The 26,635-nt window shown below is 31.9% G+C and overlaps 3 protein-coding genes across 5 annotated transcripts in view; 2 read left to right on the top strand and 1 right to left on the bottom strand.

Moving 5' to 3' along the window:
- Nucleotides 1–366: 366 nt before the first annotated feature.
- LOC106078627 (tektin-3-like) lies at nt 367–9,587 on the top strand. Its single transcript, XM_013239567.2, has 10 exons — nt 367–525; nt 2,685–2,884; nt 3,302–3,537; nt 3,646–3,787; nt 4,102–4,236; nt 4,358–4,428; nt 4,967–5,110; nt 5,813–6,035; nt 7,314–7,468; nt 7,912–9,587. Exons 2-10 carry the CDS (start codon nt 2,687–2,689, stop codon nt 8,123–8,125), a joined length of 1,518 nt encoding a protein of 505 aa, XP_013095021.2. The 5' UTR covers nt 367–525; nt 2,685–2,686; the 3' UTR covers nt 8,126–9,587.
- Nucleotides 9,588–11,464: 1,877 nt separating this feature from the next.
- Nucleotides 11,465–23,850, bottom strand: LOC106078577 (peptidyl-tRNA hydrolase ICT1, mitochondrial-like). Its single transcript, XM_013239476.2, has 6 exons — nt 23,552–23,850; nt 16,824–16,869; nt 14,323–14,382; nt 13,806–13,888; nt 13,146–13,315; nt 11,465–11,612 (listed from the first exon to the last, which is right to left on the bottom strand). Exons 1-6 carry the CDS (start codon nt 23,753–23,755, stop codon nt 11,528–11,530), a joined length of 648 nt encoding a protein of 215 aa, XP_013094930.2. The 5' UTR covers nt 23,756–23,850; the 3' UTR covers nt 11,465–11,527.
- A 38-nt stretch (nt 23,851–23,888) lies between these two features.
- Nucleotides 23,889–26,635, top strand: part of LOC106078570 (annexin-B12-like) — a 29,245-nt gene continuing 26,498 nt past the window's right edge. The window contains exon 1 of one of the 3 annotated variants that reach the window (XM_056019261.1): nt 23,889–24,000. The gene's annotated coding sequence lies outside the window, so the exon portion shown is untranslated. Of the gene's footprint in view, nt 24,118–26,635 lie in introns of all 3 variants that reach the window. The other 2 variants (XM_056019262.1, XM_056019259.1) reach the window with 2 other exon arrangements.

Genomic DNA, 26,635 nt, shown 5'->3' with positions numbered 1-26,635 from the left:
TCTTCTGTTATGTATGTTATTTTAATATATTCTAATGGTGTTACTTTATTGAGTTTATTCAAATGTGAATATTCATTTGTTATTAATCTCACGGTAATATTTTGCGTCTGTTCTAGTTTATGATAGAATTATAGTAGGCATATAGGCTTGTGTAAAATATTTAAATTTATCTTTGCTTAACGATTTTCCTTGCGTGCCTGAGTAAGCAGAGTCTACCACAGGTCATAAATATTTTATAAATGCTGGCCATTTTTTTTTTGAGCACGTCACCCAACAGACGCCGTTTACAGGTCAACTTTTGCTAACAACCTCTGGCGTGCTAGCAGCTAACTGTGCTGTGCGTCTCGGTTGCCAGGTGTGAACGCGACTTACCGGACGTTTAATTAAAGGTGTCCGCGCACCCGTTTCTTAGGTAAGGCTTCCTTAGCAACGCGACAAGTGAAGTCCCCCATCACATCAGTTAGGTAACTGATACCAACTGAAAACTATAGGATATTTAAATTAAATAGTTCTACATTTAAAAAGGTACGACACATTGTTATAAACACATCAATTAGTTAAGCTAGGAATGATTTTATTATAAAGAAAAGTATGTTCACTAAATTGAATATGAATATAATAGAATAATAGAATAAATAGATTATAATTATAATAATAATTGATTATTATATTTAGAAATATACAATATAGATCTAGATTAATTATAGTCATAAGATCTAGTAAATTTATTAAATTATAAATCTGTCTTCGGTCTTAAAATTTTCTCATTTTAGTATTTCACTTAATTCAAGTGATCACAATCTATACTATAACTATAACTATGCGTGTAATTATAATATATCATAATAATATTAGTAATTAGAATATGGAGCTAGATATAGTATATAGATCTAGATTATTATAGATCTAGATCTCTTATTATATTTAGATCTAGAAATGTAGAAATCTCTAGGCTAGATCTTGATTTTACACTACTTCACTAGATCTACTATAATATTGTGACTATCACTATACTATATATTATTAAAGTATAAATAAGATTATAAGATCTATCAAATCTATGTATACTTATACATAGGTTTATTAGATCTAGTTTATTTTATATATCATTATAAAGAATAATAAATAGTATTTTTTTTTAAACTAATATAGATCTACATACTATAATTATAATTATTATATAATTAGATCATGTAATACTAGTGCAGAAATACATGTAGTCAAATCTATAGATTTATAATTATATTATTTCTGCTGACTCGGCTTATCATAATCATGACCATCATAATAATGGTTCCCGGTCACTTCATCCCTGGTCACTTCATCCTCGGTCATTTCATCCCCGGTCACTTCATCCCCGGTCATTTCATCCCCTGGTCATTTCATCCCCTGGTCACTTCATCCCCCGGTCACTCATCCCCCTGTCATTTCATCCCCAATTAAATATTTTATATATAAATATGATTATGTAGAATGCTTTCTTTTTTACATTTTATGACATAATTACTAATGCGTTTATAGTGTTTCCTCTTCCACTTTGTATTCTTAATGAGAAATCTAATATTATATGGTAAATCTGGATGTGTACTTATTTATAGCGTAATGATTAAAGGCCAAGGTGTAGTGCAAATAGTGGGAATCTTTTGATAGATAGAAGTGCGATTAGAATAATTATAACCGTGCCGCTGATAACTTATCATCAAAGGCCAATGTGTGGTGCAAGTAGTGGAAATCTTTTGATAGATAGAAGTGCGATGAATGGTATAAGTATAATGACTCTTAATGAGCCTAGTAGACCTAGACAATAATATTTAGTAGGCATATAACTTTCTATAAGTATATAATAATAAGATACACTTTTATATATAATATGATGATATATATAGATTAAACCCATGGACCTGGGTCTAATAAAAAAATATATATGTAGGGGCCTATTATAAATAAATACCCTTTATTGGCTTTATCATCTTTGCTGACAGAATAAACAAAAATGGTAATGATCATTATAATGATGTAATTTATAACTTAATTATAAAATAAAGATACATATATTATATATCTATGACATATCTGTAGATCTCAAATCCATTTCAGTCTATTATTTTTCATATATATATATATTTATTTTAATATCTAATTTAAAAACAAATGTGGAAATAAGGAATTGACCAATTAAATAAGGAACCTTAATTTATGTAAATTTTCATTAAAATATTAGATTTGCATCATATGTGCTAATACAAATACATTTATTTAAAATGCTAACTAGATGTAGATCTAGAAATCTACATATAGAATATGTGATATTGTAATTTAACTTATAATGCTTTTAAAAACATGTAAAAATTTTTCTGATAATTAAGCAGAACCCCAACACTCCATAATGAACATCACTTAATCATGTAGAATAAGCTCCAAGCTATTTTAGTTAACATTTAATTTTAAAAATATATTTATATTGGTATTTGCATACTTGTAGGCTATTATATTTTATCTCTTTTAATTAAATAATTATTTAGCAAACATGCTTGTTATGTTGCTAAATTCGACTTTTGATAACCTATTGTTATTAACTCTAAAGTAGCATTAAACTTTACCTATTTACATCTCAGACCAACATTTACATAGAACTATTTTTTTGTAATTTTTTTAAAAACTATTTCCCTGTTCAAAATCTTTAGCAATGGAATATCTGGGTCAGACTCAGACTGCAACATATCTTACTGGGCCCAGACAATTTACACAATATCCTCAGTTGCCTACTATTGGAAACTTACAGAATGTTTCCAAAACCACTGACACCTATCCAGCGCCATCACCTTTACGAAGATCACTCACAACATTACCATGGAGGCCAAGTGCATACTATCAGTCCACAAAGGTGACATATTTTTCTTGTACTAGTTTGAAGCTTTTATCAAATGCATTAGATTGAAGAGTTTCCTGTCCTTCTTAATGTTTAGTGAAGAATATTGGCTTAGTGTATTAAAAAAATTTGACACATTCTGACAAACATAGGATTTTTGGGCATTGTAAAATACTGATAAATGATTGAAATTTTTGTAGTTTTGTTTCTAAATGATTGAAATTTTTGTAGTTTTGTTTCTGTATCATATTTTTATTTATAGTTGATTCAAGTTGTAACATACTTCACCTACTATTGTAAAGCAGTACTTATAGTTTAGTTTAAACAACTGCTTTTTACAAAAATAGTTCAGCTTTATATTCAATAATTTGATTTTTCTTTTAATGTCGATTATATGGTTAGCATGAAAACTTTCATATTTATATTCAACAGACTAATCCAACAATTCCCCTAACTCGCAGTATGCCAGATCCATTTTCCCAAAAAACCCAGTTGTCTGAATTGGATGCATTGAAAGTACCCCCAGTGTTTGCTTCAGCCAGAAATGCCCTTTATACAAGGTTTACACCTAATGACTGGATGGCCTCAAATCAAGGCAATTACTTAGCATCTGACAGAGTACGTAGTGGAGCTGAACGGCTACGCTTAGATACTGTACGACTTTGTAGGTCAGTAACTTACTACATAATTTTGGTTACTTAAAAATAACAAATTGATCATAAAAGTGTTAAAATGAGTCACTTAATTAAAATATGACTTTGATGGAATGATTTCAGAGAAGCAGATGACAAAACCAAGCGCACACAAAATGATGTTGGGAAACGATTGGGTGAAAGAATTGGTGACATCAACTTTTGGAAGAATGAGCTGAACCTTGAAACTGACAACATGATCAGTGAGACAAATCAACTCCAAGAGGTAGACTACTTGACTAGTGTTCTTTTCATCAAATGTTTCAAAAAGATAGAACATGTTGAGAATTGAAACATTTTGAACGAAAGTTTCTTTTGGTTGATATACAATTAAACCAGACTGTAATTTCTTTTCTGCATAGCATATTTTTGAATAAATTATGGCTGCATTTCAATGTAATCATTATATATTTGAATGTTTTCAAATTGAATAGGCCCTATATTGATTATGTAAGGGTTTGCATACCTGTTTAGAATTAGGTATTTAGTATTTTTAGTTTATTTAATTCAACATTTTAGAAATGTATAATTTTTTATTAGGCAAAGAGAGTTTTGGAGAAATTTCTGGCAGAGACAGAAAACCCATTACACCTTGCACAAGAATGTCTGTACCACAGAGAGAAGAGACAGTCTATTGACCTAGTGCATGACAATCCTGAGAAGGCTCTAATAAGAGTAAGTATAAATACTAAATACTCCCTTTGTTTTTCCTATTGTAAGTGATTTCCTTTCTGAAATAAGGTTTAATGTTAATATTTTAATATGTCATACAAAAAAGAGTCTCCTTTATCTTCAGGAAGTGGATGTCATTAAGAGATGTCAAGATAAGATGAGGGGATTGGTTGACAAAGCCAATGTTCAATTAAGGTAATATATGTTAAACATAAACAATTATATATATATATTGGCTGATTAAAAAAAAACAGAAACAGATCTATATTTACTATAGGAATAAAAGTGCAGTAATACAAAATAAATGTTTTATGATTACATTATTTCTGAAAAAAGAAGTCTACTAGTAGATGAAGGTAGATTTTAAGGAATGTTCAATGTACTATTTGTAAATATATTCTTAACAACTAGGCTTTCTTTTTAACAGGTAAGGTGGATAAATTTGGCTACCCAAGGTAGAATTTCTGTAAGGTTTAACACTTTTATAAAAGGACATCCACTCAACACTGATATATATTAATTATTAGAGAGTTCTTTGTTGTGCTGACCTCATGACATTCTTCTGTACATGGAACATGAAAACTTATTATTGCCCCAATAACTATTAGGCAGACTATTTACTGAAAATATATTCTCAAAAATTAAGTTTATCAAAATATAATTAAAAAGTATTGAAATTTGAATAGAATATATTGAACTAAACAAATGTTTGACACAATCTTTGTAATTTCAGCTTAAACAGAGCATCCCAACATGAACTGGAGAAGGATTCTATCGACAAATTCGTGGCTGAACACTTGGACAATGCATGTCATGGCATGAGAAACACCAGCAGAGGGCTGGCTTATCATGATGGTGTACATAGAATAGACAACAGGTGTGTTTCTATAATCCTGTGTAATGTACAACACAGTATTCATTGCTCTGACGTGCACAACCATTTTTATTTACGTTTAAATTTTTGAAAAATTAATATCAAATATTCTTTGTCTTATAGTATCAATTCTACTTAGTCTTAAGAGAATAAGAAAAAAATGAGGTACTAGTTGTTACATTTATAATAAAAAAGGGCCAAGGTTAGTTGAAGGATGTTTATTATTAAAAATGAAAACTGTGAATGAGTGGACACTACAAACATAAACATCTGTCTTGGTCTTCAGTTTTCTGTAACAAGGTAACAAATCTGTCACTCTGAGGTTAACCCAGAAATGGTTGCCCTCCCAACACATCAGAAGTGTCTTCCACTCCTTAGGAACAGCCCATTCACTGTTTCACACCTTCCAGTTCAGACCACCCTAAAGAGCATCTACTGTTTCTCATCTTGCTGGTCTGTCAAGGGTGATGATGTCTTTCTTGTTCTGTTTCTCTTTTTCATTTTGGGTGGAAGAAACCTTGTCTTTCTTTCATAACACTAACATATTAAACCAGTTCTAAGTGGTTCGCTGGTGCAACAATATTTTAAAAAGTATAAAAATAAAGAAACAATACCCGGTAGAACAATATTTTAAAAAGCATAAAATAAAGAAACATGGCCTAAAATATAAACAAATTTCATTTTTTTTTAAAATTTGTTTAACAGCCTGTCAGTGCCTGAAACTTGGGCTAAATTTAGCAACAACAACATCCAGAGATCACAAGCTGAGAGAGCAGCCTCTAAAAATATGCGCAATGAAATTGAGTCTGTGATCAATGCCTGCAACAATGAGATGTGGCAAGAATGGAATGCTGTCAATGTTGCTCTCAATCAGCGAGCCCAAGAAACCACAGATGCAAGAAACAAAATCCAGACACATCTTTCAAAGGTTTGACAGCATTTAGGATAGATGTCTATTTTGTAAAGATAAAATGTTGACTTAAGAAACCAATTCAAAATTAACTTCATAAGCAATAGACTTACCAACCTACAGCAAAAACAACAATTTTCATATCTTAAAAGTATTTTTTTGATTAAAACTTTCAAATGAAAAATTTTAATGATGACTCCATAATTTGCAGTTAATTTGTTATGTGCAAAACCAAGAACATCATTAAAACATTACCTCCCCTTTAATATAAATATTTATTTACAGCAAGAGATTAAAAAAAACAAGGTTACAAAGACAGTTTGTGTGGAAACACAAACTCAAAATCGGCCCCCGAAGTGGTCCACCCAGGCAAGCTTCAATATTTTCAGAAAGAACATCCAAATGAAATTATATCAAAGACTGGAGAAAGAAGGTTAACAGATCTTGTGTAGTGCCCCAAGGGTCCAGCAGATCAAAGGATAGGTGCAAGTGAATGCAAAGTTAGATGTGAACCTGGCCTAACTAGTTCCCATTTCAGACCTTGTGGTCTATAGGGCAGATGATGTAAAGTTCATCTGTTTTGTGGCCTACGGTTAACGAGGGTGTCATGTAGCCAGCACAACGACCAACCACCTTTACTTTTCCCCAACTAATGTCAGGTACCCATTAGAGCTGGGTGGACTCAGAGGCGCCCAAGGATTCCGAAGTTGAAAATCCCAGTCTTCACCAGGATTCGAACCCGGGACCCCCGTTTCAAAAGCCAAGCACTTTACAGCTCAGCTACCGCACCTCTCCTGGCCTAACTGAAGTTTTATAATTGATGTAATTTTGTTTTGAATAGGCTCAATCTCTTATTCAAATCCTAAAAAAAATATAGTGGAGTTTTATAACAAAATAAAAAAAAAACTTACAAAAGTTTACAAGATTACTATTCGTTTTAAATTAGGTCTAACTTATAATGCATACTTAATGCATACTAATTAGCTTTTTTTCTTTAAAAAACTGCTTGCATAACTGATTATAAAAATTAGATTTTTTGCTTTTAGAAAAAAAAAAATAGCCGTTGCATCAGAACTTTGAATGATCTAAAATATTGTGATTTCGGATTTTCAATATTCTAGTTTACGAGATCTAAAGGGGACGGATGGACAGACATTTCACACAAAACTAATAGCGTCTTTTCCCCTTTCGGGGACAGCTAAAAATGATAGTCTTTATGTTTGATGTTTGAGACTTATTTCTTTTAAAACAATGTAGAGATAAAACTTTTGATATTTTTTTTTTATTTTAAAAAAGGTTCTTCAAGAAGTTTTCGAAATGGAGAAGAACATTGAACTCCTTAAGAAAGCTATACAGGATAAGGAAGCTCCAATGCAAGTGGCCCAAACAAGACTGGACACTCGTCTCAGGAGGCCAAATGTAGAACTGTGCCGAGATCCTGTACAGCACAGGTTGGATTTTTAAAAAAATATAATATATAATTACATTATATTACAATTTCAAGGACTTTAATGGACTATACATTTTTGCTTTAATAAGATTTATTGAAAAGAGAAGTCAACATAAGAAAATATTTTGATCTAAATCTTTAATATAATTTGATTAGCCTTGGACATATTTAAAAAAAAATACTTGTATAGTGCATCATTTATGCCCAGTGTAGATCAGGGACCAGTGAGGGCAGAGGTTATCTGGGAGAAGTCTTCCAGGCTGTCTTTAGGCATTCAGAAAACAAAACTCAGCTCGAGCTGGGTTTCAAACTCAGGGCCCCTTGATAGGTAGTCGAGCCATTTATACTTCAGCACCCATCTCACTGTTATATACATTCAGTCAAAGATTTCCTTAATAATAAGTTTTATTGAACTACATGCATGAATCAATGTTGTTTCTTCAGACTTGTGGAGGAAGTTTATGAAATCACGGACACAGTGGACAGCCTTCAGCAAAAACTTAGAGAAGCTGAGAACGCACTGCAAGCTCTTCTCCGCACTAAAGCTGCACTGGAGCAAGATCTCAGCATTAAGAACAACAGCTTGTTCATCGATCGTGACAAGTGTTTGGCCATGAGGAAAACTTTTCCAATGGCTCCCAGGGTTGTTTCCTTGTAAAACCTGCCCAGTTTTTAGTGAGCACATTGATTGTTGTTTTTTCTAAGATTTAATTTTGATAATGCACTTTTCACCCTTTCCTTTGAAAGAATACTTCAATATAAAACAAATTTTAAAAAGAAAATAATTTATAGCTATAGGATAAGGAAATAAACAATTTGTTGATTTATTTAGATCTAGTAATAATCATTTTTTAAAAATGCAAAAGAACCAGCTTTTTTACTCTTGATGCAAAAAAATACTTGGTGCTGCTTAAAGAGCATACTATCAGTATTGTTTTAAATCTATACCCTGTAGGCCTAAGGTCTCTGTTAATGTGTAATCTTATTTTAGAACCTATTTAGTTTTGAATTGATTTCCTAGTTGGCTTATACTTTCACCATTGTTTGTTTGTAGAAGTTTGACTCTTAGAAAACCCATCCAAACTTCTTTTTTTTTTCTTTGCCTGTTTGTGTTTTCAAATTTGTTTTTTGGTGCATATTTTCAATCTGTGATCTGAAGTTGTTTTTATTTTAAATATTCTTTTTGTTTTGATTTGTTCATTGAAACAAAACTTCTGTGCATATTTTAGCTACCAAGTCTTAAAAGAACAGTATTATTATTGTACATTTCTTCTCATTTTTTTTTATATACTTAATGAGTTTTTGTACATCTTGTGATCTATGAATTTTTGGCTGACACAGGTTCAGCTTGTACTAGTTTCATTTTTGTCCTAGACATGCATAAATAAAATATACTGTCAGCATTTAGTGAAACACTTTTAGTCCCTTGAACTAATGTTGTTGTTTCGGACAATAGATAAAATTATTTCTTTAATGTAATTATACATACATTTTTTTTTGTTATGTTAAACAAATATACTGCTGTGATCTGTTGCATGTTTTATACACACACTATGCTTAACATTTTCCTGTTCTTTATACAAAAAATATTTTATAGTACTACAATAACTACTATTAACATTTAGAAATATTTATAGTGCAGAATATTACCACTAATATTTGCTTCAAGTTTTACCACTTCTAATTATGGGTCAGTAGAAAATGAGGTTATTTTATTCAATTTATTCCAATTTTCTGAGCTTTATTTAATCCTGCAGTATTGATACTGATCTGTCTATTTTTTTAATTTTTTTTTTTACAAATTTAGCGCACATTTTATAATGAAACATAATGTCATGTTTATTTTTAAAGAATATGACAAGCACTTTTTATGCATATATTTTGTAGGGACATAAATGATCCTAATGTCTTATAAAAAAAATATTTTTACTTAACAATTTTCCTTTTTTTTTAAATGAAAATATTTTGAAATTTAAAAAGAGATTAAATATTAGACACACAATTTTACCAGAAAAACAACAACATTTTGTTTGCTTTAAAATGGATTGATAATAGATATTTTCAAACATGCAATTTATAAGAAAAAAATATTAGTAAATAAATTTGATTTGAATAATTTCTATTGTCAGTTCTTTGATTAGTTTTATATTAATTATTTGTAACTAAATGTTTATATAAAAGTCTTAAAGTAAAATATGTAGGTTTTTGATTGTACCAATATGAGTTGTGATTCTCAATGTTGCACAAATGATGATTACATGAAGAGAAACTCTTTTTTTGTTGGGACATAGAGTAACAAAATGTATTAAGGGGTTTTAATCATGAGATTACCTCATCTAAATTTTTTTAGAGGTTTTTATCATGGCTGATGTAGCTATTTGCAAAGCCCTTATGTGTGTCCCTAGGATATACTCTTTACTTTACAAGGCCTTATAAATATAATATCAATTTCCTTGAGATTCAATATTGCCTCAGCATTTCACAAACCATCAATTCCACTGGTCAGTTCTTCTAATAAAGTTATAGCACCACCACTTTGGTTTATATTACAATATGATAAAAGATAAAAGTACATGTCATATATTGACCTCCTTTCTCATATGGACTGGGTTTTGATAGAACTAATGGGTTTTGTTAGAAGTACATATCATATTCTGACCTCCCTTCTCCTATAGACTGGGATTTGTTAGAAGTACATGATATGTTCTGACCTCTTTTCTCATACGGACTGAGTTTTGATAGAACTAATGGGTTTTGACAAGTACATGTCATGTTCTGACCTCCCAATCCTATGGACTGGGTTTTGATAACAAAAGGGTTTTGTTAGAAATACGTGTCCTGTTCTGATCCCCCTTCATCATAGACTGGTTTTTCTGATGAAAGCAAAGACATTATTTTTTTAGTGTTGTTTTCTTTTTTACTTCTTTCTTAACAACGAGGGAATAGAGGACCTTTACCTTTACCTATCCCTTAGTCTGTTGGACCGTTGGGGCACCAGGCAAGATTTGTCAACCGTCTTTCTCCATTCCTCCCTTTTTTTTTGCCTTGTTTAGAACCTCTCTCAATGGCAGGCCTGTCCATTCTTTAATGTTGTCCTCCCATCGCTTTTTCTGTCTGCCTCTTCTTCTTTTCCCTGGCACTGTTCCCTGAAGGAAGGTCTTTGCGAGCCCCGTAGATCTTGTAATGTGGCCAAAGGTTTTAAGCTTTCGTCTTTTCACAATATTTAGCAGGTCGTCATGGGCTCCGATCGCTACAGTAACCCTGTCTATGATTTCTTGGTTTGTGATGCGGTCTTTGAATGTGATGCCTAGGATCCTTCTGTAGCATCTCAATTCCATTGCTAGGATCCTCCTCTCAAGCTCTGCATTCAACGTCCACGACTCGCAAGCATATAAAAATGTGGCCATGACCAGAGAGCGCATCAGTCTGATTTTGGTGCCGAGGGCTAAGCCCTTATCTTTCCATATTATTTTAAGTTTTGAAAGGGCTGCTGTGGACTGTGCTATTCTGGCCAATTTTTTTTTGCCTTCCCGATTGTCTCAGATGAGGAAATAGAGGAAGGGGAGGCAAAAAAAAAAAAAAAAAGGAAGATAAAAGGAGAGCAGGCGTGAAAAGAAATCATCAAGTAAAGAGGAACATGGGATGGGAACAAGGGTAAGATGCTTGCTGGTTAGTAAAGGTGTGCAGAAGATGGACTTCAGAGATAAGTGAGGGAAGTGAAGGTAAAGTGGCCCAGATAATTGGAGGCGAAAGGGAACAGAAGACTTGGGTAAAGTAAGCAGGATTAGGTGAAAGTAGGATCAGAGTGACAGAAAAGGAGGAGGATAAGGTGACAAGCAGAAGGTTAGTGATTTAGTTAAATGTCATTGAAGTTTAATTTAAAAGTAAAAGGGGGTCTAGGGAGGATGAACAATAATGGTACCTGGACATTCTACAGTTTGTTTATTTTCCAATAATAAAAACGTCTACACTGTACAAGCATAACACAAAAGTCGCATTAGAAAAGGCATGAAATAAAATTTAATTGACAAAAGTTTAAAAAAAAAACTTCATACACAACTCATAACTCTGGATTGGATCTTGAACTTTTTATAACTGATCTGATTCTCTTCTCCCTCAGAACTTCAGCTTTTATCTTGTTTTTTCTGTGAAAGAAGAAACAAAAATATTTGAAAAACATTTTGTAGAAAAATTTGGCTATTTTATTAACTATACTAGGCACCTCACTGCGAGCTATGGACTATACTAGGCACCTCACTGCAAGCTATGGACTATACTAGGCACCTCACTGCGAGCTATGGACTATACTAGGCACCTCACTGCGAGCTATGGACTATACTAGGCACCTCACTGCAAGCTATGGAGTATACTAGGCACCTCACTGCAAGCTATGGAGTATACTAGGCACCTCACTGCAAGCTATGGACTATACTAGGCACCTCACTGCGAGCTATGGACTATACTAGGCACCTCACTGCGAGCTATGGACTATACTAGGCACCTCACTGCGAGCTATGGACTATACTAGGCACCTCACTGCAAGCTATGGACTATACTAGGCACCTCACTGCAAGCTATGGACTATACTAGGCACCTCACTGCAAGCTATGGACTATACTAGGCACCTCACTGCAAGCTATGGAGTATACTAGGCACCTCACTGCAAGCTATGGAGAAGAGTCTTAAGTAAAATTAGGCACACTGTGATCTAGATAGATAACAACAAAAAAGTCAAAGAGAAATTATTGGAAGCAAGAGAAAGTAGCTGATAAATCTATGACTTCTGATCATGAGGTGACATATATGCCATGTCAATGAAATATAGTTACAAAATATCAATTTTTAGTACTTTATCAACAAAAAATTTGAGAAATTGAATGTAAAAAGGGAAAAATCAATAATTATATAGTCAAGTTTGCTTTTTAATCTAACGAAGGACGAATAAATTGTAGACAAGGAAGTCTTGAATTCATTCATTGTGCTTGCTATAAGACAGCTTCATTTTAATATCCAGAAACAGGTGAGCTTAATATCTCAGATCAGATATTAAGAACATTTGTAAAAACTAAAGAAACAAATTTAAAGTTGAAGGAAAATTTTAAAGAAACTGAACAGCTGGAATCTTTTAGGTGTCATCAGCTCAATACTTCTCTCACAATCTCCTGTTACTTGAGTGTATCATCTGATATATTCAAGAGATGGCGAAAGATGTTCTGGTGCCAGAAAGAAGATAATATGAATAAAAACATAAAATTTTTACTTACCCCATAACTCTATCTTAGTACAGTGCGTCTTTTAGGTTTAAGTCAAACAAGAACTAGAACGTGGTTACTTTTTTTTTTAGTGCAGCCCAGATGTATCGCTTTTAAAAATTATTTTTTTAAAGAATTTTTCAAACGAACAGGCCCTTAGCCCAGTGTATAAGCTCCCACCCAGGAGTATTTTTACTTTATATTCTTAAGGTATTAAAAGCATATCCTTTTTTTCAAACTAGAAATATCATTCTATTTTTTTTAAGTTGTTTATTTATTTATTAGTATTAAATCTTAAATTTTATTATTTTTTTCAAAATATTAATTTTTAAGAATTGTTGTTATTGTTACCCCTCTTTGCTTAGGTTATGGGAAGAGTATGAGGTATTGGGTTATGTAAAAATAACATTTTATTTTCTCTTTTACCTTTTTTCATGAAGCTCAACATCTTCTTTTGTTGGTTTCTTGGGGATAAAAGATGCAGTGAATATCATTTGTCTGATTTTATTCATACAATCTGCTTGATTCAACAACTGCTTGCGTGTCATATCAGACTTAACTATCAAATATCCATCTTTTGTCAGCCTGCCTTGTTCCTGGTGTTTAAACAAAAAATCCACTTAATTACTATGTTGTAATATTTTGTTCTAAAAGTTAATTTTTGTTGCTATCTAATAATACAGAATAATCAGTATGGAAATCAGTACACATTCACTTATGTCCTCTAAAGAGTTGACTCACTATGAAGTGATGACCACTTCTGATTTTAGCAGTTAACAACATTAACATTTAGATGATAGCAGCAGCCTTTCAAATACAGAACAGAGAAGATGGGAAGGTGCCATTAGTAATTACAGTCATACTATAATTAGTTTTTTTGATGATTCATTACTCACTAATTTAAAGGTCATGTGATCAACTTTTCAAAATAAAAGTACACAAAACACAGCACCAGTTGGAAGAAAGCAAGAAAACTGATGAGACTAAAATCATTGTGAACATTAGCGATGGTTATTTAAAAAAAAGGAGGATACAGGATAGGATTAAAAGAAGGAATATTACACCAATTCTAAATGATGGACGTACTTGTTCAGAGAGTTTTGGTTTAATCCAGTTTGGTATCCATTCAGCAGACTCTAAGTGGAACCTTACTTCAACTTTGCTGTTGGCTACAAAAAGAAATAGAGAAATATAAACTCACTTGTTCAGAGATAAGCAATAAAAAAAAAAAAGACGTCTATGGATATATTTTTCCCTCAAGTTATTTCTTAATCATTAAACAAATTCATAAGGTATGCAATTATAAAATAAAATTAGTATTACATTACATCAAAAGGGGATATATGAATTAATCAAATATTTATCCTTTTAGCTGTTATAAGTGCTAATGTAAACTTAAACAAATAACAAATGTGTGATACATGTAAGTTCAATAAATGAATATTTTTTAATTTTATAGGAATAGTGGATTTTCATTTTATTTGAATAGTGGTGGATATGGGAGATAATTCCAGGAAAATATTTGCTTACATCAAAGAAAAGAATAAAGTTAACTCAAATATCCATTGAACAGCTAAATGTACTAAGAAATTAAAATAATCACCTGTGTTAACCCCTTGACCACCAGGTCCACTACTTCTTGATGTTATTATTTGTAATGAATCTATATAAAAAAAACAAAAAATATAAAAAGTAATGTAAAAAAACAACAACAACAACAGCAAAGCTTATATTAAGTGTAACTATATCAATTAGTCATACAATTATATCTGTATGATTCAGGGGCAGACTGGGTATCAAAATCGGCCCGGGCATTACTATATAAACCTGCCCACATTTTCAGTGTGGGGGAATTGTTACCCCTCCGTAATATATATATATTACTGTGTGTGTATATGTAATTAATCTTCATTACATCTGACCTTTCATTCTTTCCAAATGTTTTTTCTAGCCTAGAATACTCTCTTACTATAATTAGTGGAAAGACAGTACACACCGCCAAGGGACAGCTAGGGAGTCTGGGGGAGAGCTGTGAGCTCCCCCGGTTCGCCCGGAACCAAGCATTGTTTCCATTATTTTAAGCTTTAAAAAAAATCATATTCTGAGGTATCTACAGTACAATTAGTCTGCAACTCTTCCACTAAAAAAATTTCAAAAACCAAAGCTGCTATTCACTGGAGTCCAGCGACTAGTAGAAAATGGTAAAATGCTTTAGTTTTTGTATTGGAGGGGGAAGGGTAACCACAAAACCCCTTTTGGCTACCCTCATGAAATTAGGTGACTGTAGTTTGCTTAAGTTAGCTGCACTGGGGCAATAAGTAAAGTTTCCCTTTCAGGCAATGAGGTCTGAGGCAAGTGATGGTTTGAACCCTTCCCCTCCCGGCTAGGCCCATGATAACACATAGAAAACTGGATGTATACTTGCGTAGGAATACATAATGTATTCTATTTATACATGTATGTAGTCTGAAAACTATAAACAATACAATAGCAGCTTAATGAGTTTGAAGCTTTTTGGTATTACTTATAGATTACAGACGTTTCTTCACAAAAATAAGATAGTTACGTCCTATGCATTTCATGTGTCAACCTAGTCATGCATGTTGATATGTGGCCTAAATATGCTAAATCATTGGTTTTCCTGGCTGACTTAGGCAACTCATTCCATTAAAAGATAAGAAAAACAGAACGGTTAGAGACACTTACTTAGCTCTTGCTTCGTCATAGTACATTCTCAAAAACACGATTGGTTTATGAATATATCATATAAAATATAATGATTCCAAACCTCCTTTCACTAAATATCGGATGTGACAGCGCTTTATAAATTATTGTAATTATTACAAGAATTTGCAGCTCTAATACCTTCATAGTAAGCATAAGTTTGCCATTAATTATAATAGTATAAACATTTATTTAGATCTTGATTTTTTAAAGTTAAATAATATTTATAATATGTATTTATCTTTGTTATTAAAAATAAACAAAAAGAAACTTACTTTTCCTTTTCAAATCGCAGAAAATAGAACTTTATACCCATATTGAGCTGTGATTAAGTTGGGAGGTTTGCAATTTCGCGGCTGTGTGTATGTGTTAAAGTTAATTTATTAAGTATTGTTAAAGGGCTAATTGTCGCCCCTATTTTCTTTTGCTGCGTTATATCAATTTTTTTCTAACTTAACCCCTCTCGTCCCTCTTTTTTGTTAACTTCAATGGAACCATCAAAAGACGGGGGAGGGAAGGAGCAAAAACAAAGGGGAGTGTCATCAAATGTCCATGCCGTGTTTGTTTAGCTTTTAGCTTTCTCAATGCTCTATGATCCTATCACTTGTCTGGACCAGTTGAGAAAGGGGTAGGTTGAGAAGGGATATCTTGGTGAATGTGTACATAATTGTTTTTTAACTCTTTCTCTCCTAAGTGTCAATACCAATGTTGATTTGACACCATTAAATTAAATTGAATTTTGGTTTTATAAACTTTAATTTGTGTTATATAAAAAGAGCATGCATTCTTCTATAATTATATACCTAATATATAACATTTCCTGATGAAATAGAAAAGTTATTTAAGTTTAATCATAATTGGGTAGTGAAACACAAATGAGCAAAATGAATAATTCCTTCGAAACATGAAAAATAATTATGGAGAGAAAGAGTTAAATACATAAAAATAATGCATGGAAAATAATTACGGACTACGAAAGAGTCAAATGCATAAAAAAATGTTCACTCAGGGAATCTTCAAGGGAACTAATTCAACTTTTACCACATCTGTCAAGTATGATTTCTTTCCCTTGTTCATGATACCACATTTAATTAATTACCAATAGTTAATTAACTAATTGGTTATTATTTTTTTTTATATTGATTCTTTTGTTGTCAGGTAAAAGAAATAATTGTACAAAATTTTCAGCTTAATCTGAGATTGGGTGTGGTTTAGGTTTCACAAAGGAAAGGAAGGCTTTCCTTCAACTCTATTTAGTATAATATGTCTAGACATTAAAATATTGTGTTTTCATCCTAGTTATAATCTTCATCTCAGTATTTTGCATTTGTTAGTCTTTTAACCTAAAACTAATAAATCTAAATCTAAATATGTGTTTACCAATTGGAATAAATCCACTAAACTGTTCTTTAGATTGATCAGATACCTGAGGAAAAACATAATCTGAATTAACTAATTAATCATATCAGATATATATATGGCTCTGTCTCTAATGTCAATGGATGTGCCCAGATGAATTACTAGATTAAGTTTCTTCTTGAATTTGGTCATCATCTGCTTTGACTAAACAAGTCAATTCTAGAGCAGCAGACTTTGCATGAGAATACATCTGTTTTAGGACTATCAGTCCGCACATATTTATTGATTTAAATAAAAATTTTCTGGAAGCACAATTTTATAAATAATATCTACACACAAGCTTTGGCTCACGAAGTGTGTAAATTGCCAGATATATTCCTGTATAGATGCTTAACACCAGAAAACAAAATTAGTTTCTAATATAAATAATTGAAATGCCAACCAAAACCATCAATATTTATTGATTTAAATAAACATTTTCTGGAAACACAATTTTATAAATAATATCTACATACAAGCTTTAGCTCATGAAGTGTGTAAATTGCCAGATATATTCCTGTATAGATGTTTAACACCAGAAAACAAAATTAGTTTCTAATATAAATAATTGAAATGCCAACCAAAACCATCAATATTTATATATATATACATATTGGTAACTAATCTTAAGCCTACCATATTTTTAATGATAAATCTTCAACATATCATCATTCAATAACATAAATTTTGGCTAAGAAGATGAGTAGCATAAAAGATAAAAGTCTGACAAAACATTTTAGATCTAATTTAGACTAAGATTTACTAAAAGAAGAGAGAGAGACAGTGACCAGGGATGCTCGGCAAGTAGAGCATGCACAACGTGCAGAAAAGGTCATGTCAGTACATCATTATGATTATACATATGGATAGACAGCTGCCAAATGAATAACTTGTAAAACCAGGGGTCTTCAAGAGGAAGTTTTTACCATACTTTCTAGACTAGATTCTAGATCTAAATAGATAATCTTATCTTATCTTCTTATCTTATATAATACAGACGCTACTTCAAAAAAGAAGATGATTACGTCCTACGCGTCATGCATTTAGTCATGCATATTAACCAATGACTTAAATTCTGCCAAGTCACTGGTTTTCCTGGCTAGCTCAGGCAACCCATTCCATGCTCTAATAGCACTAGGGAAGAAGGAGTATTTGTACAAATTTGTCCTAGCATATGGGACGAGGAATGTGCCTTTATCTTTGTGTCTTTCAGAGTATTTTATTAAATTTTGTTTTTGTATTTGAAGATTATGGTTCAGTGTTTTATGTATTATTGCTACTTTACTTTTGAGCCTTCTGTCCTGAAGGCTTTCTAAATTTAGTGATTTTACTAAAGGTGTTACTCTAGTCAAATGTGAATATTCGTTTGTTATGAATCGCACTGCTCTATTTAGTGTCTGTTCTAGTTTCTTAATGTTTTCTTGAGTTGAGGGGTCCCAAACAGAGGATGCATATTCTATTATTGGCCTAACCAAGGTTAAATAACATTTTAGTTTTATTTTCTTATTTGATTTATAGAAATTTCTTTTAATAAATCCTAATGCTTTGTTTGATTTTTTTGTAGTTTCATCAATATGTGGATTCCATGACAGTTTTTCATTTATTATAACACCTAGGTATTTTGCATTTTTAGTCTGTGTTACTGGTTTGCCATGAATAAGATAAGTGGAATTAATTTGTTTTAGTTTTTTTGTTACTCTTAACAACTGACATTTTTCTGGGTGGAAAGACATGCTCAAATTTGATTCCCATTTCTGGAATTCATCTAATTCTCTTTGTAAAATATCTGTGTCTTGTGTTGTTTTTATTGTTCTATATATTATGCAATCGTCTGCAAATAATCTGACTTTTGTTCCTGAAGTAATGCAATTTGGTAAATCATTTATGTAAATTAAAAATAGTAGTGGACCCAAGACTGTTCCTTGAGGTACACCTGAGTTTACTGTTATCGGTGTTGATTTAGAGCCATTTATTATTACAGTTTGTTCTCTCCCTATCAGAAAGTCTTTAATCCACTGATGCAGTGGACCATTAATGCAGAAATATTTTAATTTTTTAAGCAAACTATGGTGGTGAACTTTGTCAAAAGCCTTAGAAAAATCTAGTAAGATAGCATCTATTTGTTCACTATTATCTAAACCTTTTGAAAAATCATCAATTAGTCCTATTAGTTGTGTTTCACATGATCTATATTTCCTAAAGCCATGTTGGTATGGTGTGAGGACATTATGTTTGTCTAAGTGGTTTATGATGTTGCTACATATTATGTGTTCTAGGATTTTACATGTGATGCTGGTAAGTGATACTGGTCTGTAGTTTCCTGGGTCAGATTTTTCTCCTTTTTTAAATAGAGGGGTGACATTAGCTTCTTTCCAGTCCTTTGGTACTCTGCCCTGGTTAAGTGAAGCCTGAAAGAGTATTTTGAACACTGGGGCTAGCTCATTACTTAGTTCTTTAAGTAATCTAGCTGGAATACCATCAGGTCCAGAAGCTTTATTTGGTTTGGTGTTGGCTAATAGTTTTTTAATTCCATTTTCTTGTACTACTATATCTTCTATGTTGTCTACTTGGTTCAAATTCAGTAATATGTCTTTGTCTCCTGGGACTGAGAATGCTGATGCAAAGTATTTGTTTAGAATGTTTGCTTTAGTTTCATTATCATTATGTATTATGTTATGTTCATCTTTTAATGGCGCTACGCCTGTTGTTTCCATTTTCTTAGACTTAATGTATGACCATAGGTTTTTGTTGTTGTCTTTAGATATTACATTGTTTATGTATTCACTCTGCAGCTGTCTGCTTACTTTTTGGGTTAAGTGTTTAATTTTTATATACTTTTTGTAAACTCTTTCTGCATTAGTTTCTTTAAATTTTCTATATAGGTTTTCCTTCTGTTTACAAAGCTTCTTTTGTCTATTATTAAACCAGCATTTATTTATTTTGTTTGATGTGTATTTAGTTGGTATTTGATTTTCTATAATGCTTTTAAGATGGTTTTTAATGAAATTCCAGAGGTCATCGACTGGTTGGTTAATGTCTTTTTCTAATAAGAATGTTTGTTGAAAGTTTAATGCAGCTTGGTGTAGTTGTGTTAGGTTACATTTATTCCAGAGTAAGATTTTTCTTTTGGGTTTTGTATTGGCTACTGCTTTTATCTGACTGTGTATTTTTATGATCTCATGGTCTGATAGACCAGGGATAATATCATAATCAACTACTAATCCAGGTCTGTTGGTTAAGAAGAGATCTAATGTGTTGTTTAATCTAGTTGGCTTTTTAATGATTTGATCTAAACTTAGGTTGTGTAAAGTTTCTATGAAAAGCTCATTTATGTCCTTAAGGTTTTGGTGTTTATCTATGGTTAGTGTTTTCCAATTTATATCAGGTAGGTTGAAATCACCCATAATCCAAAAAACTGCATTTTTATTTGTCTCTTTAAGTGTCGTAATCTGATTACATAGTTCCTGCATGTATTCTAAACTAGAATTTGGTGGTCTGTAAATGCTGCCTATTATTAGGGATGTTGAGGTGGTATTAATTTTACAAAATGTTGATTCTATATTTTTTGAGTTAGGTAAGGTAATTTCTTCTGCTATAAGAGTGTTTTTTATTGCTAAAAGAACTCCTCCATGATTATCAGCCCTATCTTTTCTAAAAATTTCATAATTACTATTGAAAATTTCTGCATTATAAATTTCAGGATGTAGCCAAGTTTCTGTTCCTGCAATTATGTCTGGTTTCTCACATTCTAATAAAATTTCTAAGTCTGCTGTTTTGTTCCTAATGCTCTGAAAATTTATTACTAAGGTTTTAAGGTATTTTGGTGTTACTTCTTTAGTAGGTTTGTTTAGTGAGGCTGTTGTATTAATTTTAGTAGATTTAGGTTTAACAGGAGTGGATCTGGCTAGTGGTTGGTGAGTTTGGTTTGGGATGGTGTTTACAGGGTTCATAGCCAATTTCATGAATGATTTTCCAGGTATTTTCCAGGTTTTCAAGGTAGAGTTTTAGATTTTCAAGGTATGCATCGCACCATAGCAATCAATATATATGTATATATATTTACATACATATGACAATATGTAAAAAGAACAATATATATATATAAATATTAAATTTTAAAACCCACATTAAAATGTATGCTGATAAGTTGAAATCATACCTCCAAAAAAAAAAAAAAAAAAAAAAAATTCATCTCTAGTGTTTCCTAAGCATTTAAATGCAACTTTTTAATACATTAGAAAACACACACAAGCTTGCACTACAGAAGAATAACTTTTTAAAAATATGAGATGTAATTCAGCTAAAACTGTCGCAATCTGAAGTTGGAAATTTTCTTAAATTGACATAGATTTGTAAAAAAAATATTTCATTCTTACTATAGCAGTTGACTTGCTTTCCATCAGTTTTAAGTACATTACAACCAAAATAACTCTACGGGCTTTTCTACAGCTGTGTGCGAAATATTTTCGTTAAATCTACAGTAGATCTAGACTCTAATTTAAGTCACTAAATTCGCGGACTTTTCACAGCTGTGAGAGAATTATCTTCACTCTATTCTATTGGATTAGCGTAAATTAAGTATAGATCTAAGTCTAAGTCACTAAATTCGCGGACTTTTTTCGAATTATCTTCACTGAATCACCGTAAATCTAACCCTAAAATTCGCGGACTTTTCATGGCTGTGTGCGAATTATTTTCACTGAATCTATCGTAAATCTAGGTCTAGAGTCTAGATCTAAGTCACTAAATTCGCGGACTTTTCACGGCTGTGAGAGAATTATCTTCACTCTATAGTCTATTGGATTAGCGTAAATTAAGTCTAGATCTAAGTCTAAGTCACTAAATTCACGGACTTTTTTCGAATTATCTTCACTGAATCACCGTAAATCTAGTCCCTAAAATTCGCGGACTTTTAACGGCTGTGTGCGAATTATTTTCACTGAATCTACCGTAAATCTAGAGTCTAGATCTAAGTCACTAAATTCGCGGACTTTTCACGGCTGTCACTGCTTCTACAGTCTAGATCTAATTAAGTCACTAAATTGGCGGACTTTTCACGGATGTGTGCGAATTATCTTCACTGAATCTATCGTAGATCTAGACTCTATAGATTCTAACTCAATGTCACTAAACTTCGCGGACTTTTAACGGCAGTGAGAGAATTATCTTCACTAGATTCTAGTGATTTAGCGTAAATCTAGAATCTAGAGTATTTGTAGAGCAATCTAGACATTAGATGTAGGCCCCTACCTGTATCTAGATCCTTAAATTAACTAAAATTCACGGAGTTTTCAGGTTAAGCGCGAATTATCTTCACTAGATCTAACTTAGATCTAAATCTAGATACTATTTCTAGCTAGATGAGAAGGATGGATCGTGAGAAGACTCAAAAGTAAAGTACCGGTAGCAATTATACTTAAACACTGAATCATAATCTCCAAATACAAAATCTAATAAAATACTCAGAAAGACACAAAAATAAGATGATATACGGACTTTCCACGCGAAGTCACTCTTACTGTTACAACAAGAAGATTTTCGGCGAGGGAGGGCGCGGAGGGGTGTAGCCTTCACATTAGGCTGCTAATTGCTCTAGTTATAGACAATAGTCACTACTGACTAGATCTAGCGCGTCTTCAGTCGTAACAGTGAAAGGAAAATAGTGCTAAGTGAAATGCTTCCTTGAGCCAAGGTCGTTTTCAATCACGAGGTCGCGCTTCACAAGTGGGTGAAAGGCGGTGTAGACGCGTCGTCACTGGTCAGCTCAATGTAACCGGGAAAAAAACGAAAATAAACACCAGGTATCGGGAGGGAAAGAACTCAAGGTCCAGTTTTAAAATTCAAGGTTTTTCCACCGTTTTTTACGAAATTCAAGGCTTTTTCAAGGCCTTGAATTTAATATGAAATTCAAGGTGTTTTCCAGGTTTTCAAGGTGGCTACGAACCCTGTGTTTAGGATGTTGTATGGGTTAGAAGTGTCTGCATCAAAGGAATCAAACAGTCCTGATGTAAACTGAGGTAACCCACACGGTACATAGTGCCATGATGCATCTTTGTTGCCTAAGGCATAATACACAGGTGTATTCATATGGAGACATGATGCATGGTACCATTCATCGCAGGTGTCACATTGAATGGCTTTCTGTTTCATGGTGCATACTTTTTTGCAGATGTTGCATCTATCTTTAGATCTAGGCCCTGGATTTGACTCTACATCTCCTGCTATTAATATTAACAGTGATAGGTATTTATTTCTGCTGTGTCTGATTGAGAACTTCCATTTGTGATGGGTAATCTTCTTTAGTGTTATGGATGTGTATGTTAGGTTATTTTTTAAGTTGCTTTGATCTAAAGTGTGATGATTGATTATGACTGTTGTTTCTTTTTTAAGTTTAGTGTTGACTAAGGTAGATCTGGTTCTGTGTTCAGCTAGTATGTATTTAGTAATTAGAGGATCTATATCTATAACTATAATCTAGTCAGAGTCTATCAGTCTATCCCAATTTAAATTTAGTCTAGTCAGACTAGTCTAATCTCTACATCTAGATCTAGTTTTAAAAGTTTATTCTTTGGATTTAGATTTTTTTTAGATCTTGAATGGATCAAGAATCTCTAGATAATGTAAATAGTAAAATGTCTATATAGCCAAAATTTATGTTATTGACTATATGAATACTAGATCTAGTCTAGACAGAAGATTTTAATTTTTACCTCTTCTTGTTGTTGACCTTTTTTTGCAGAACCCAAATCACTTTTTTTAATTCTAAGGTAATCAGAATCACTGTTAGGATAAATTTTATCTAAACTTAAATGACTTTTATAGCCAGCATTTAACACTTTTAAATGATCTTGTGCTTTAAGTACATGTTTAAAGTTATATCTATGTCTAATTAAAAATGTTCGCAAAGGTAGCATGGTAAATTAAGATTTAGCTACTCGTTGTCAGACATCAACATTTGTCTTTAAATAAAAGTTGACTTCTAATGTTGAACACTAGGTTAGAAAAAAAAAAAAATTTTTTACTCTAGAGTTGGTTGCCCTTGGGCAGGTCTCTTCCGGATCCTTATCCAGCCTTTTATTTACTTAGACTTAGGTAATTTTTTTTTTATTGCAACACCAATTTCACTGCTTACCCTAAACCTTTCGCAATACCTTGTTTGGTAGGTTTTTAGTGTATTTCAAGAACTAAATTAAGTGTATACAAAATTAAAAGCTCATTAGATATTTCAAACACCATTGAAGCTTGTGATTTTCAATTATAATAAATAGAAAAGTCCGTGCCGTAAGTACAGATCTAAACTGACAGTCTAAACTTATGACTGAAGTGAATGTCTGTGTCTGTGATTCGGCAGATTATTGATTTGTTCTCTGTATTTGTGTGTTAATAAAAAGTGGCACTACCAGCTTCACTAGCGACCCGTTTACTGTAACGAAGTTAAACCTAACGACTAAATCTAAACGAGTCTCAGTCTAGATAAAAATTCCTGTTGTTTTAATTTATTTGGTAAAACTTTACATCGAATAGATCTAGATTCTAGATCTAGTGACTAGTATCATGTATGAGTCGATGACTAGATCTAGTATAAGTATACTAGTAAAGTATAGTAATTATTATAGTATGACTAGTATCATAGTATGAGATCTAGATCTATTGTCTAGTAATAGTATAGTATAGAGACTAACCGTCTATAGCCACAAAAAATAAATAATTAATAGATCTATGATTATTATGACATTTATGTCATTAAATGAGGTTTAATATCACCATTTTAGCCATTTAGATAAGAGAAGAGCTTATGAGGACTCAAACCACAGGCGACAATTGAATATTCAAGATTCAAGATATTGAATATTATTGAATATGATTACATAAGCCTATATATAATTAATATAATATAAACTTTTAGAGGACCTGAATGGTCTAATCAAGTCTAATCAGATGTTAGCCTGGTATTTATTCACTACTAGGTGGTTTGCTTATTTATATATATATGTGACCATCTAGTTTCTTTTAACTTCTTTTCTCAATAACTCTCTGTACCTAGTCATAGTGCTGGTATTATGTTTATGTCATGTTTATTTATAACAACTGTAAATAGAATTATTATCTTATCTTATAAAATACAGGTACTACGTTACTTAAAAAAAGATGGTGAAAATGTCATATGCATGTTCCTTGGTCAATCTAGTCATGCACATTAATCAATGACTTAAACTCTACCAAGTCACTGGTTTTCCTGGCTGACTCAGGCAAACCATTCCATGCTTTAATAGCACTAGGGAAGAAGGAGTATTTAAACGAGTATTTTATTAGGTTTTGTATTTGAAAATAATGGTTCAGTGTTTACTTTTAAGTCTTCTATCCTGAAGGGTCTCTTAATTTAATGATTTTATTAAAGGTGCTACTCTAATCAAATGCAAATATTTGTTTGTTATGAATCTTGCTGCTCTATTTTGTGTCTGTTCTAGTTTCTTAATGTTTTCTTGAGTTAATGCCTATTCTATTATTGGGCTAACCAATGTTATAAACATTTTATAGCTTTTTATTCTTATAATTTGATTTGCAGAGATTTCTTTTAATAAACTATGCTTTATTTGATTTCATCAATATGGGGATTCCATGATAGTTTTTCATTTATTATAATACCTAGGTATTTTGATTTTTACAAAGCTTATATCAACTCACTCTGTCTGTCTGTCTGGCCAAAAGTTGGTACACTTTATTTCTCAGGCACCCAATCTCGGATCAAGCTGAAACTTTACACAATTATTTCTTTTATCTGAAAACACAAGAATTAATTTAAAAAAAAAAAAAGCAATCAGTTAACTAACTATTGATAATAAATTACTTTGTTTAGTAAATCTAACAAGGGAAAGAAATAGTACTTGACTAAAGTGGTGGTATATGCTGAATTACTTCCCTTTATATTAGGCTGCCATCTCAGACTGAGTGAACACAAATATGAAATAGAAATAATAGATAACTATACAATCTTCTATGTTCATAGACTCTTCGCTAGCAGAGTGGTTACCGCATTGGCTTGAGAAGGTTTTAGCACAAAAGTTCAACTTCAGTTCATTTCCATCTTTTTTTTTAAAATACATTTAAAAAGCGATCACCCAGATTTCCAATTCTTTCTCCCCCTCTCCAACTGTTCTAGACATGTGATAGGATCACTAAAAACACGAAATTGCGCTAAACAAAAACAATTGGTAAAAAAAGTATTTCTAATCGCACATATTTATTATTGTTAGTCTAGATTTATTACAGATTTAATTACATGACTGATCCAAATTAATTGATACTTAATAATATAAGCTTTGTTGTTGTTTTTTTTTAAAGTATTTTTAAAAATATTTTGCTTGTTTAGTCCTTGTAACTGGTTTACCATGAATAAGATCATTGGTATTTATTTATTTTAGTTTTTTGTTACTCTTTATAATAGTCATTTTTCTTTGTGGAATAACTTGCTCTAATTTGATTCCCATTTCAGTAATTGATCTAATTCACTTAGTAAAATTTCTGTATCTTGTGTTGTTTTTATTGTTCTATATATATTATGTAATTGTCTGTAAATAAGCTGACTTTTGTTCCTGAACTAAAGCAATTTGGAAAATCATTTGTTTAAATTAGAAATAGTAGTGGACCTAAGACTGTTTCTTGAGGTAAACCTGAGTCTACTGAATTGGGTTTTATTTAGAGCCATTTATTATTATAGTTTATCTCCCTATCAGAAAATCCTGAATCCATTGATGTAATGAACCTTCAATGCCAAAATATTTTAATTTTTCTGC

This window comes from Biomphalaria glabrata, chromosome 2 (assembly GCF_947242115.1).
Source record: "Biomphalaria glabrata chromosome 2, xgBioGlab47.1, whole genome shotgun sequence".
Lineage (NCBI taxonomy): Eukaryota > Metazoa > Mollusca > Gastropoda > Planorbidae > Biomphalaria > Biomphalaria glabrata.
This window is presented reverse-complemented; position numbering and strand designations above follow the sequence as displayed.

Excerpts from the sequence above, each read along its gene's own strand:
- LOC106078577 (XM_013239476.2), bottom strand. The coding sequence starts at position 23,755 with ATGCTACCTTTGCGAACATTTTTAATTAGACATAGATATAACTTTAAA. Across the intron at positions 14,383-16,823 it reads TAGTGGATTTATTCCAATTG|ATTCATTACAAATAATAACA; the intron begins GTAAACACATAT and ends TTTTTTATATAG. Across the intron at positions 13,316-13,805 it reads AACCAAAACTCTCTGAACAA|GAACAAGGCAGGCTGACAAA; the intron begins GTACGTCCATCA and ends TTTAAACACCAG.
- LOC106078627 (XM_013239567.2), top strand. The coding sequence starts at position 2,687 with ATGGAATATCTGGGTCAGACTCAGACTGCAACATATCTTACTGGGCCC. Across the intron at positions 2,885-3,301 it reads CATACTATCAGTCCACAAAG|ACTAATCCAACAATTCCCCT; the intron begins GTGACATATTTT and ends TATATTCAACAG. Across the intron at positions 4,429-4,966 it reads AAAGCCAATGTTCAATTAAG|CTTAAACAGAGCATCCCAAC; the intron begins GTAATATATGTT and ends TTGTAATTTCAG.